Source organism: Rana temporaria, chromosome 3, assembly GCF_905171775.1.
Source record: "Rana temporaria chromosome 3, aRanTem1.1, whole genome shotgun sequence".
In the NCBI taxonomy this organism is placed as follows: domain Eukaryota; kingdom Metazoa; phylum Chordata; class Amphibia; order Anura; family Ranidae; genus Rana; species Rana temporaria.
The window spans coordinates 144,109,325-144,123,889 of NC_053491.1; the positions used below are offsets into that span (position 1 = coordinate 144,109,325).

A 14,565-nucleotide genomic window follows, 5' to 3' on the forward strand; every position below is an offset into this window, starting at 1 on the left:
GTAGAACCACCTTTTGTTGCAATTATAGCTGTAAGTCATTTTGGGTATGTCTCTACCAGCTTTGCACATCTAGATAGTGACATGTGTGCCAATTCTTCTTTGCAAAATAGCTCAGGCTCCGTCAGATTGGATGGAGAGTGTCTGAACAGCAATTTTCATGTCTTGCCACAGATTCTCAATCAGATTTAGGTCTGGACTGTGACTGGGCCATTCTAACGCATGAACATGCTTTGATCTAAACCACTGCATTGTAGCTCTGGCTGTATGTTTAGGGTCATGTCCTGCTGGAAGGTGAACCTCCGCCCCAGTCTCAAGTCTTTTGCAGACTCGAACAGGGTTTCTTCTAAGATTGCCCTGTATTTGGCTCTATCCATCTTCCAATCAACTCTGACCAGCTTTCCTGTCCCTGCTGATGAAAAGCATCCCCACAACCTGATGCTGCCACCACCATGTTTTTACAGTGGGGATGGTGTGTTCAGGGTGATGTGTAATGTTAGTTTTCCATTTTTAGGCCAGAAAATTAAAATTTTGGTCTCATCTGACCACTTCACAACTATGTGCCACTTTGTGTTTATCTAAATCCCAATAAAATACACTTACATTTTTTATTGTAATGTGACAAAATTAGAAAATTAAGGGGTATGAATACTTTTTCAAGGCACTGTATTTCCCTTCTAGCATAGTATACAGCAAAACAAAAAAAAATATTAACTATTTAACATACTTGGTGGTCTCCACCATATCTACAAGCCCCAGTAAAAAAAATTAGAGGGTCACACAGAAGAGACAGTCCACTAACCCCATTGATGGTAGTTATAACACCACACCAGAACTGCTGCAGTCTAGGGCACATCCAAAAGACATGAAAGTAGGAGCCGACTGTCAGCAGTTCTGTCAGGGTACATCACAGCCAACCTCTGCGGTGTAGAATAGAACCAGTGAATAATTAGAAAAATTTAAGAAACCAGTCCCTAGCAGATATAGTAGGCACAAATTGCAATAGGAAATCCTCCCAGTCATCCTCAGACAGAGAAGGAATATCAAGTTGCCACCAACATAAAAGGGAGGACATCCTAGGTAGAGAAAAGGGGACAATTCAGAGTAAAGGGAAGAAGGAGGCTTAGACAGATCCGCATCCAGCAAGAGACTCCAAAAGGATCCAATTGCAAGGTCAGAGAGCGTAGGTACGGGGCTTTGTTCCTTCAGAGCCCATGCACCAGTGATGTCATTGGCTGCATGTACACTAAATACCTTCTAAACGGTGAGAGAGTTGTCTTCAGCCAATATGCAACGTTCCACAGAGTAGATCACCAAGGTTCCAGAGTTAAATTTTTTCCAGCACTATCCAGGGTCAACTTTATTTTATTCAGGTTGTCATGACTCTATAAAGGAAGGTGCTTGATTTATTTTGAGACTGCATAGAACTGCTCTGCCCAGTCCAAGCACGCCCTGACTCAAGCTAAATGGGTAGTATACGATGTGGGGACACCCACAAAAACACCCACAAGTTTTGGTGGCATAGGGAAGGGTTAACACCCCTGTAACTTTGGTTTGCGGTCTGTGCCCCTGTTCAGAGGATTTTACCTCACTGTCACAGGGACAACTGAATTTAAAACATTTTGGGTCGTCGTGGAAACACTTTTTCCCCCCACTTTATTTTACTTTTTCCCCCATGATAGCTCTTACGGGGGTAGATTTCCTCTCACTTCCTTTTCTCTCTCTCCGTTTGTAAGTATCATATGCAAGTCGGATGAATGTAACTTCGAGGACTGCCTGTATTCTGCTATATTCTTTTGATACCATCTTATACCCTGAAAACATTCACCCACTTAGGGTCTTATTCACATTTTCACGTTGCAGTAACGCACATGATATGTTGATTTTCATTTTTAATGGGACTACAGTGCACTTAGATGGTGCACCTACATTAAAGTCCATGGAAGTGCACTGAAAAAAGGATCATCTGCTTTTAAGCCCATTAAAATGCATTGACAGCCCATTCATTTTGATCACCGCTACATAATGGGTGTTGACATACCGCAAAAAAGTAAATGGACACTAAAGTTGTTCTGTTTATCATGGGTTTTATCTTACCTTTTCTGTGTGTATTAAATAAGGAATATTCAATAGTCCTTTGAGATTAGTTACGAAGTATAGTTTTCAATTATGTGCAAAGGGTATTAATATTCATTAAATAGATTTTAGCTTATTACAGTCAGGGTAATGCAACACGTATGGCTTTCTACAATAGCCAAGCAGAGCAAATTGCATCCAGTGGCTACAAGCAGACATAATAAATGACATGAAAAGCATATTCCCACCACAGATTGACCTTACGAAACAAAAAGTGGACCATAAGATATGGATAAAGCCACTCACTGATGGACACCAAGCACTTCCCATTCATGTCCAAGATCCAGAGGAGTATGTAAGCTATGCAAAGTTTGTGGACAAATGTCTATCAACCTGCACAGGAGAGACCAGCCCACCTGTAACACATAAAAACAATCCATTAGTGCAAAGCATTCAGTTTAAAAGCCATATGTCCATATTCTAAATCATAGTCAGAAGTACAATGAATAATTGACTGTGCCAAAAATGAAAGAACTTGAACATTTGTCTTTTATGAGCAAACACTTAACTCTTAACTTAGCAAACAAGAAAAAACCTGAGGTTTACAAAAGCACTTTTGCAAGGAGAAAATTGCTCAACAGATTAACTATTTCCAATACTGATAATATTTCAGGATCTCTAGCTTTCAGCAATCAAGAGGATTGATAATAAGAGCTGGCGATCAGTTATTCAGAAGTGAGAAGGGCTGCACTTTCACCCATTTCTGCTGCCACCCATGGTAGTTCCTGGGCCCTACTGTTCCTCTGGGGAGCCCAGGACTGTCATAAATGTCTGGAATTGCAAGCTACAGAAACATCCGCCTCCCTGATATCCTCTGTAACTAATGAACCCAGAAGAGGGAAGAGATGAGGATTTAAGACCTACCCCGATAATAAGACCTAGCATGATTCTCGGGGAGAGCTGCAATATAAGCCCTACCCAAAAAATAAGCCCTGGTAAAATCTGTTACCATTTTTTTTTTTTATCCGACTTGCAGTATGATTACAGCGCCATAAAGTGTGTGTGTCTCCCTTTGTAACTGCACCATGCAAAACACCCTTTAGAGACTCACTGGAGGTCTTCTCCTCTCCTCCTGGCTGACGCCCACAGCCCCCCCCTCCCCAACACACGGAGCTGGCTGACGCCAGCGTGATAGCGGTGCCCCCCTCCGCTCTCCTCCCGCGGTTCCTCCGTCAGCACACAAAGCGGGTCAACACCAGTGGGACACAGGCTCCCCCCTCCTCCTGCCAGCAGCCCCACCTCCTCAGTGCATGGAGCGGGACGAAGCCAGCGGGGATCCCGGAGCAGAGAAGAAGAGCCCAAGCAGACCATGCGACACCCAGGGGAGCTGCAACAAAGGTATTTCCAACAAAATCACAAAAGGGAGACACGCTGCACCCCACACAGGCACCATTCCTACAAAACAAATTACATAATGATGGATTTTAAGATGGTTTTTATGACAAAATACTGACTCCTGACCTGACAGGATTTTTTATTTATTTTTTGGTTACAACCACTTTAAGATCATTGTACATACCGTAAAAATAAATAAGACATCCCCCGAAAATAAGCCCTAGTGTGTTTTTGGTTGCCAAAATTAATACAAGACCCGGGCTTATTTTCGGGGAAATGCAGTACTTTCATATACCTTTGTTTAGACACATTCAATGCATCTAGTAAGCCCTTGGGTGCACAGATTTCTATTTTCTCGAAATACCAGTAACAAAAACACATCTGTAGTAAATGCAATGTGAAATTACAGCATTTCAAACAAATACACTTATTTAGACACATTTAGAAATGTCCTATAAACACATAAGCCCATGTATGTCATTGTCAGTATGAATGAGCCCGAATTCGAGGTTAACTATTTTTTCAGAATTAATTCCTGTCCGCTGTGTAATGTATGCAACTGTGGGATATGGATCATCATCATAATAATAGCACATGTTTTAAAGGTAAAATGCTTTTTTAGACACAGAAGTTAGTGAATCGTGGGTGCAAGTTGGAGACACTTAATAAAACTTTATGCCCATATCTTTGTATGAAAAAAATGTGGGGAAAAAAATTGCGCTAGTTAGAGAAATTTAGACCATGTAGCAGCCAGCACACAAACAAACAAAGTCAAGTATAAACAGAAAACAATAAGTGCAGCGCTAAAGTTGATATTGAGTGGAAAAATGTTGCCAAAATCACATATCATTGGAAGTGAGAACAACAGAGGACTGTGAGGAATGTGAATGGGAATTCACTCAGCATGGGGGCAATGCTTGTAATGAGTCCATGTGTGTATAACCTAACAGGTGAATGGAAACACCGACCAGGTGCAATGAACAATGAAAAGTTCAATGAACAAATGGAAACAGTTCATAGGTATGCTTCCCAGTGGAAGGATAAAACACTTCAAACGTAATGCTGGTTCAGATAAAGAAAGTAGCAGTCATGGCTTGTCTGTAGCAATCTTCAGAAAATCATATAAAGAGGGTGGATACTCTTACCAGCTAAGGTGGACTTGCATGTTAGTACCAACATCAAGTCGGATACAGCATGGTGGTCACAGCGGACCCTGGGCTCTGTACGGATGGATCTGTGGGATGGTCTCTCCAACTGGAACGATGGAACCGATCTTTTCAGATACCTCTCTCAGGAACAGAAACCCAAATGGACAGGGCCGATGACTCATGGATCAACACAGCATGTGTGGAAAGGAAAAAAAAATGCTCCAATGGTGCAGGTCAAAAAAAACCGTGAAGGCTTTATTTGTAAAAAAATTAAACAATAAAATCACGTGAATAGTTATAAAAGGCAGTATGGGGTACTAAGCATGTTACCCAACATGCTTAGTACCCCATACTGCCTTTTATAACTATTCACGTGATTTTATTGTTTAATTTTTTTACAAATAAAGCCTTCACGGTTTTTTTTGACCTGCACCATTGGAGCATTTTTTTTTCCTTTCCACACATGCTGTGTTGATCCATGAGTCATCGGCCCTGTCCATTTGGGTTTCTGTTCCTGAGAGAGGTATCTGAAAAGATCGGTTCCATCGTTCCAGTTGGAGAGACCATCCCACAGATCCATCCGTACAGAGCCCAGGGTCCGCTGTGACCACCATGCTGTATCCGACTTGATGTTAGTACTAACATGCAAGTCCACCTTAGCTGGTAAGAGTATCCACCCTCTTTATATGATTTTCTGAAGATTGCTACAGACAAGCCATGACTGCTACTTTCTTTATCTGAACCAGCATTACGTTTGAAGTGTTTTATCCTTCCACTGGGAAGCATACCTATGAACTGTTTCCATTTGTTCATTGAACTTTTCATTGTTCATTGCACCTGGTCGGTGTTTCCATTCACCTGTTAGGTTATACACACATGGACTCATTACAAGCATTGCCCCCATGCTGAGTGAATTCCCATTCACATTCCTCACAGTCCTCTGTTGTTCTCACTTCCAATGATATGTGATTTTGGCAACATTTTTCCACTCAATATCAACTTTAGCGCTGCACTTATTCATATCTTTGTATGGACTTCCAGTTTGAAAGCTGGAGGAAGTGTGAATGGACTACAAGCAAGGTGATCAATGTGCTTGCTTGTAGTCTATTGAGAACTACAAGTCATCTGCCATGGTGGAAGATGGGTGATTTCTTAACGAATGATGTGGTTGTGCAGGCAGAGCACAGCTGTGCCCATTTTAAATGTGACAGCTGTTGCAGGGAAGATGAATCCCCACCTGCTATAACAGGGGAGAACTAAGGGGGTGAGTGAGGCTGCTGCAAAGCAGCATATTACACCATCAATATGGGTGTAACATGTTACTAAAGCTGAACCTATCCTCTAAATTTCAAAAGTGTCAACAGCGACATACATCATTATCTATTTGTATAATAAATATTACCTTTTGTACAGCAGAGACTTTCATATAAGAGTCCAGTACAAGCAGCAGAGGTGAATGAACATTTATGCGACTGCATATTTCCGATGCTATTGTTGGAAAAAAAAAAAAAAAAAAAAAAAGTAAAAAAAAAGTCTGTTAACCCACCACCCCCCCAAAAAAAAAAGAACACACAACACACATCCTGGTCCTGTAAAGCAGATTAAACAGCACAGTGATTGTGCCGTGTAATCTGCCCCCCCTCTATACAGTAAAACAAATAATCTACCTATGTGTACCCCAGACCCCACTTGTCCTAGACAAAGTTGTGCAGATTGGAGGTCTGTTAACCCATATGTACTATGTGAGATGATTCTCTTTTGTTAATGTACGTACTTGTCTTTCCTTCTTTTTTTTTTTTTTTAACACAAGTACGTACATTAACAAAAGAGAATCGTCTCACATAGTACATATGGGTTAACAGACCTCCAATCTGCACAACTTTGTCTAGGACAAGTGGGGTCTGGGGTACACATAGGTAGATTATGGATGACAGGGAGGTTTTGTTTTTTTCTTGTCCATGAATTTTTATAGAAAAAGAAAAAGAAAAAGAAAAAGAAAAAGAAAAAGAAAAAGAAAAAGAAAAAGAAAAAGAAAAAGAAAAAGAAAAAGAAAAAGAAAAAGAAAAAGAAAAAGAAAAAGAATAAAAATTCATGGACAAGAAACAAAAAAAAAAAAAACTCCCTGAACCTGCCATTTCCTGTATGCCCTCTTTATACTGACCACGATAACCAGGGCTACTGAGCCCTGACCACTGTGGTCAGAGTGCATCCCCCCTGTCATACGCTGCTGTCTCCTCTGCTCTCCTCTCTCCCCCTCACCCACTCCTTCCTGTCAGCTCCCCCTCTCTGTCCCCCCCCCCCCCCCCCCCAAACACCATTAAAAACCTAAAAAAATTGTCACTGCCAGACCCTCAAGCGTTTTAAATACCCATTTACAGCGGTCTTCAGGCCGCTTTACAGCTACAAGACAGGGCTTATGCGGGAGGAGCCGAGTGGCCATGTGATCTCCCCAGTTGGCATCAGAGGGAGATCACAGCTCCTCCCGCAGAAGCCCTGTCTTGTGGATGTAAAGCAGCCACGAGGCATGAGAGTGGCCTGAAGACAGTGGTAAATAGGCATTTAGAACACAATTTTTTTTTTAAATAGCTTCCATATTGTGGTATGTCAGGCTCCAATAGCGGGTCTAGAAGTTACTTGCAATTTAGACTTCACAAACACTTTAAGGTTCATGAAAAAAAGAACAGCAACAAGAAATGACAGCCGATACTTACCACCTAGACAAAAGGTTGAACTATGTAAATCTTCCAATATTTGGACAAGGGTGTCAATCTGTTTTCCCTCTTCCACATTTTTGAGTCGTACAACAAGCTTCTTAATAGTTTCTTCAAGTTCTACCATACTGGTCATTGTTAATCTCCAGCTCCAATGAGGTTCATCATTTACAGTTTCTCCACATTACAACAAAAAACTCCACTGCAAGATGAGCAACAGAAACAATACACTGGGTCAACCTGAAGAGCAATCACATTGACAAGTCTTTTTGACAGCAAAAATGACATACTTACTAAGCGGTGAAGCCAGTCTCGGTCACATCCAGTATACTCACATGAGCACATCGGTCACTGACACTTAGGTATGTTTACACAAAGATGATCTGAAACAAGTAGCAATAAAGGTGAAACCGTTTGAAAACTAAAGTATCATTTTTTTTTACTGCAAAGTTATACAAAAGTAAAAATGGGATTATTCTTGAGTCGTAAAAATAAAAAATAAAAAAAACACCTAAACCTTTGCGTTTAAAACTTCTCCAACCCACTCACCAATCATCGAATTTTAGAGTTAGCTGCTGTACAACTACTGTATATGCCCAGTTTTTGCACCATCTAATGTCTAGTGTGAATACTTACCGTAGGAATAGCATGTGAGGTGTATACATAAGTAGGCTCTGAGCCAAAATTCAGCATATTTTAACATAGCGTACTACAAGGTCCTACGCCTCCTAAGACACTGGGAAAAAGGTAGGAGGTAAAGACTGATGCCCTTCATGGCACTCTCAATTTCTTACAGTTCCAGCACACTATTCTCAAAAGGTTGCCTACCCATGATCTCTCCTGTACCACCACCGGATACAAGAAAGGTGTGTAATATTTTGCAACAAACCCATTTATAGGTCAGCAGCGGCATCATAGTTACAGGGGAATCATAGTTAATTTCCTCATTAATAAGTCCACAAAAATGCATAGCATAACTTTATAGTGGTTGTAAACCTCTGACACAGCCTGTGATTGGCAGCTTCAGCTCTGTTCCTGGGCATGGGAAAAGCCTACATCAGTAAAGGTCTAGGGCTACGAAACACATGTAGGCCCTGGCAGCCATCTTTTTCCTATGAAAGAGTTTTGGGACCGTCTGATTTTCTTTCTAGCAAACTACATTAGAGAGTAAAGGTGCGCATCTTCACTGGTCTCACAATTCGATTACAGTTATCTGGTCAACGATTCAATTCCACGATGCATCACGATCAATGACACGCTCCCACTTCGGCTTGGGGCGCTGCAAGTTGTCACAGCCAGACGCCCACAGTAGTACTGCCAACGCCATAGACAGGCAGGGGCGAGAATCGAGGGTTTGGGTGGCCACGTCGCTGGATTGTGGGATAGATGAGTGTCTTTTTGCACACTCGTGGAATGGAGACAAACTACAGTACCTAAAAATCTCCATAGTCGACGCCCCATTTTTTTTTTTTTTTTACATTGCGTTTTAAAAATAAAGGTTTGATCACTTTTACTGCTGTCACAAGGAATGTTTACATGAGACTGCTGTCGTCCTGGTGCTTGCTTCCCATCAGCTGCTCCCTGTTAGTCGCTGAGCCACCTTTCGCCTCACATCATTTTCAGCAGTCAGCACCTAAGGATGGGAGGCTGGAATTAAGAAATATGCGTGGCAGCATTATGTACCTGCGCCCCCAAAAAACTAAAATAAAATGGCCCATCCACTGCGCTAACCTCCTGGGCGACCTGATGGGGACCAGAAAAATGCAATTACACTCCCTTCCTTAAGCAAGTAGTAGAAGCAGGGTGAAGTTTCCAATTTGAATATGCAGAAATTAACTGTAAAATTAACTGCAAAGCTTCCTGGGCCCTTTGGAACTGATGGGGCTGGGAACGGTACAACAGGACCAGCTGTACTGCCTTATCAGCAGCCCTGGTTCTGGCAAACGTCTGTTCCTAAATGGGAGTTCAAGTCAGGTTCAGTATTAGTTAACCATTTTTATTGTAAAGTAAATTAACCCTTTATGGGTATGCTGAAACAACAGGGGATTGTCTGAATGGCTCTCTTGCGAGCGAAGACTTCTCCTGCACAGATTGACTGTGTGGATCATGATGCGCAATCTGCAGGAATTTGGATGAGTTCTGTATAGCTTTGACCCCAACCTAAGGGTCAAAGTATCTGGATTTGATCCTTGACTCCGGCATGGGCAAACACATTCTTAGGCTAGATCTAGAAGCTTCAGAATGCAGTTCAGCCGACGGTCTTCACTGCCCCCATTTCAGGATGCTTAAGACATTCCCATTATTGTTAACAAACCTTGCAAATAGGCAGGATAAGACAGAAACAAAAACACACACGTTTATAGCAGGGGTGTTCAAACTTTTTTCAAAGAGGGCCAGATTTGAGGACGTGAACATTCGTGAGGGCCGACCATTTTGCATGACATTCTCTGAAACATTAAAATGCAAATTAACTAATATACTGCCCAACTGCCCAAGAGTCTAAGGATGAGCTTGGGGGTGTTATTTAGATATACCGTATTTATTGGCATATAACACGCACCTTCACTATAAAGAGGGAAGTTTCAGGATGATTTTTTTTTTAAATAAAAAACCTGTGAAACAAAATTGGGGTCAATGCAGCCTCACTATTGCCATGAATGCAGCCTCACCATTGCCATGAATGCAGTCTGATCGATGCCCATCTGCAGCCTCAGAGGAGACACAGAGGGGAGTGGAATGAGCGCAAACAGATAACATACAAGAGAATCTCCTATTTATTTTTCTGGCCTCTAATACAAATACCCGCCTCCTATGATAGACAGAAAAGTCGTCCAACCAATGCCAGCCCAGGAGATAGGACTTTCTATTACAGACGCCACTGAGTAAACAGGAGATTCTCCTGTATGTAATCTGATGGCGCTCATCCCGCCCCCTCCTTGTCCCCTCCAATGCTGCCAGAACCATAAAATACGGTATATATCTTTTGTGGCCCCCCAATGAATCCCTGAGTGCCAGGTGGTGCTCTAGGATTTGTTGGGGGCCACAAAAGATATAAATATACAAAATATACCACTGGGGCCGCATTAAACCAAAACCCAGGCTGCAATTGGCCTGTGGGCCGGACTTTGGACATGCCTGGTTTATAGGCTCTATTTCATTCAAGCAGACTAAATAATAAACACCAATTTGGTTTATTTTTGGCAAAGAAATGTAGCAGACTACAATTTGGCCCAAGACTCCTTTCACACTAAGTCGCGTTAGCGCTAAAGCACTAAACAGCGATTTTCGGCCACTAGCAGGCGCCTTTAACCGCAAAGGCGCTGTGGAAGTGATGTCCAATAATTTCAATGGGCAGGGCATTTTGGGAGCGCTGTATACAGCGCTCCCAAACCACCCCAAAGATGCCGCTTGCAGGACTTTTCCTAACTTCCCGCAAGCGTACCACACTGAACACGCTGAAATGAATGAGGCTATTTAGAGGCCATTTTTAGAGCTAAAAAACGCCTGAAAACCACCTTGTGTGATAGGGGTCTAAATTAGAGGTCGATCGATATGGGTTTTTCCTCTGGCCGATGCCGATATTTAGAAATCTGTGCGGCCGATGGCCGATATATGTTGCAGATTTTTGCGCCAATTTTTTTTACCCCTTTTACCTTCATTTTAGAAAATCTAGGGTGGAAGAGGTGAGGTGCAGCCTATTAGTGCCCACAAGTACAGCTCGTCAGTGCCTGCCACCTCATCCACTCCCACCAGCAGAGCACTCCCAGCTCCGTTCCATTCCCTTGCCTGGCCTAAGGCAGCTCCATTCGTCCCCTGACGTACTGTGCATCCTGCCTCTGCCTCCAGACTACAAACCCCAGAATGCAGCGTGGCCAGTAACAGCCAATCGGCGGCCGCCGCTGCCGACCTCCTCCAATGGGAAAAAAAAAAAAAATCAGCAGGCAGCGGCCGTGATGGCAGCTGTTTAGAATAGACGGTGGGTGTCCACCCAGCACGCCCCTGCCTCAGATCCCTTTTCTATCAGTCTTTTTGTTTTACATAATAATCGGCCGATGCCGATTTCTTAAAAAAGGCCTCTAGTCTAAATGTATGAAGAAATACAATTTTGCAAACAAATAAACATCAAATTTGGGGTATTTTTTTTGTTTATATAGCAACATTTTTTAAATAAACAGTGGTGGTTAAATACCACCAAAAGAAAGCCGTTTGTGTACAGTGTTGCACAAGTGCAATTGCCAGTTAAAATAGCACAGTACCGAATAGCAAAAAATGACCTGATCATGTAGGGCAGGCGTCTCAAAACTATGGCCCGCCAGTTGTTCAGGAACTACAATTCCCATAATGCCTAGTTATGTGTGTGAATGTCAGAGTTTTACAATGCCTCATGGACATGTAGTTCCGCAACAGCTGGAGGGCCGTAGTTTGGAGATTACTGATGGGGGGGGGGGGGGGGGGTTAAAACTTCTGGTGGTCAAGTGGTTAGTGTATGATTGACAGGAATCAAAATAATTATTTCCAAGAGGACATAGAAATAAAATCAACTTTACTAAAAGAGTTGAAAAAGATTTTAAGCTTGGAATTTCATTTTCATTCGTTTTTTCAATAACATTGATCCCGGCAGCTTTACAGCTACCCAAACCATTTTATGTTGGGGAGAAGGATTGTATTCCCCCCACGTGCTGGGGAGCCCTCTGCGAGTAATTAAGCCGGAAGCAACAAGCATTTTGTCACTTTTACTTTCAGTTCATTTATTTGGTCTGTGATTAGCTGCAGTGGTGAGCAGGAGAGACATTGCGGTCAAATAGGTTCTATTTATGTTGAAACCGAGGGTCTATCACCTGTCCATGCCATCACAAATAGGGGGTCTAAGGGGGGAAATCGTAACAATTAAAAATAATGGGGAAAAAAAAGCACACCATCTTCACCACGCATACATGCTAAAACGCATGCATACACGTGCAATTGCATTAAACATGTGGGGTATTGCCTCAAACGCTGAAGTGAGACTAATCATTTTAAGGCCATACATTTATGGTCAACTCCAAACTGAACATAACCTGTAAATCGCCTTTAAAGGGTCACCTGTGAAACATTTTAGATTTACATTTTTTTGCACTGTATTTCCCATTTTGTAGTTAAATTTGGAGAACACCTATATGTTTTATGTTCCCAGTCACCCAACATAAGATATTATTTATATTAAAAAAAGGGGGGGGTTCCACCCGCGATTCTTTAAAAAAAAAAAAAAAAAAAAAAAAAAAACTACTAGCTGCTGACTTTTAAATAAGGACACTTACCTTTCCTACTCACCCGCGATGTCAGCCCCATCCCCGAAGCTGATCCTAGCAGCTCCCGGTGCCGCCATTCCTCAGTAAGGGAAACGGGCAGTAAAGCCGTGCGGCTTCACTGCCCATTTCCTACTGTGCATGTGCAAGCCGCAGGACTCTGTGAATGGGCCGGCTGCTCTCTGCGATGCACACAGTTCCCAGAAGGCAACGCGCCCCATTCATCCAGAAGACACCGTGACTAGGACGGAGGAAGAAGACCCACCGCGGACGATGAAGGAGGCAGATTACGGACTTCCACATAGCAACCGCTATTTCTGGCAAGTATAAAAAAATAAAAATAAGTTTTCAATTTTTTTTAGGATTTTTGGTGAAAATCTTTTTTCAGGGTGGAAATCCACTTTAGATAGGAGGATAAAAAAAAAAAAAAAAAATCGGTGTTTACTTTTTTTTACCTAAAAATCTTACTAAGCTTTCCACTTATGTTAAAGGATAAGTTCAGCTTTGGCAACAGGTTACATGTTTCTAGGCTGTAGCCTCTCCCTGGCCCGTCGTCGTGAATTACTAGTACTCTGAATGTATTTAACCCTTGGTGTTGTGTTTGCTTTAAGGCATGTTTTAACCGTACTAAAAACATAACTAACACATTCAAAATGGTAAACATGGTACTTATGAAGGAAATGAATGATATGGCTTTCAAAAAGGTAAAGCGGGGTATACAATGTCATATATACTCCGCTTAAGGCCCCTTTCAGACGTCCGCTCCGTCTTAACGGACTTGTAATGAATCCCTATGGTAACGCGTCCGTTAGCGGATGGAGCATCCGCTAGCGTCCGCGTCAGTCGGGTTCCGCTTTTCCGAACGGAACAAACCCTATTTTTCTTCCGTTCGGCGGAGCTGATGCAGACGGACAGACGGTCCGTCTGCATCAGGTTCCCCATAGGGGACAGCAGAGCAGAGACAGGGCGGTCCCTGCACTGTGTGCGGGGACCGCCCTATCCGCCGACAGCTGAGCGGGGATCCCAGCTGAGCCGACGGAGACACACGGAGCGGACCCGGAAACGGTCCGCTCCGTGTGAAAGAGCCCTTACTCAATAAAAATAGTTAAAAGAAATCTAAAAACAGCCAACCTCAAACTTACAGCTCATATTACACACAATCCATTAAGCTGTGTGCGATCTGTAAAAAATATAAAATTGTGGTCTCCACGGTTACACTCTCGCGATACCACTCTTTTACAGCCCATCAAGCATTTTGTAGTTTTTGAGAAAGCCAATCTGGGTGCAACGTGCCAGACAGGTTGGTGACTTCATTATGATGGGTGGAGTTTGGACGCCATTGAGAAAGCGAGATTGCCTGTACTTATGTCTTGCCTGCAAAATCTCTGTGTGCAATTTAACCACCCGAGTTTAACCACTTCAGCTTCAGAAGGTTTTACCCCCTTCCTAACCAGGCCATTTTTTGCAATACTGCACCAAGTTGATTTAACTGACAATTGCCTACAAATAGAGCTTTCCTTTGGTGGTATTTGTTCACATCTGCGGTTTTTATTTCTTGCGATAGACAAAAAAAAAAAAGACTGACAATTTTTAAAATAGAATGTAGAATAGGAGGGTTTGACAAATTTGCTTGGAATCTAGGAGCCAGAAATGTATTCCACTGAGCTCGCGCACAGAAGCGAACGCATACGTGAGTAGGGCCCGCATATGAAAGCGGTGTTCAAACCACACGTGAGGTATTGCTGCGATTGGCAGAGTGAGATAAATAATTCTAGCCCTAGACCTCCTCTGTAACTCAAAATATGCAACCTGTAGAATTTTTTAAACAGCGCCTATGGAGATTTTAAAGGGTAAAAATGTGCCCATTCCACGAGCAGACGCAATTTTGAAGCGTGACATGTTGGGTATCAATTTACTCTGCGTAATATTATCTTTCACAATATAAAAAAAAAA

General features: G+C 42.4%; 1 protein-coding gene across 5 annotated transcripts in view; it reads right to left on the reverse strand.

The window, feature by feature from the left end:
• The window catches only part of LRRK2 (leucine rich repeat kinase 2), a 376,481-nt gene that overhangs the window by 340,678 nt on the left and 21,238 nt on the right, over positions 1-14,565 (reverse strand). For 4 of the 5 annotated variants that reach the window (XM_040343608.1, XM_040343610.1, XM_040343612.1 and 1 more), the window contains exons 2-5: positions 7,622-7,710; positions 7,328-7,529; positions 6,019-6,104; positions 2,380-2,489 (exon numbers count right to left, since the gene is read on the reverse strand). In XM_040343608.1, the coding sequence (XP_040199542.1) occupies positions 2,380-2,489; positions 6,019-6,104; positions 7,328-7,463 (332 nt within the window). In that variant the 5' untranslated portion in view covers positions 7,464-7,529; positions 7,622-7,710. Of the gene's footprint in view, positions 1-2,379; positions 2,490-6,018; positions 6,105-7,327; positions 7,530-7,617; positions 7,711-14,565 lie in introns of all 5 variants that reach the window. The other variant, XM_040343609.1, reaches the window with a different exon arrangement.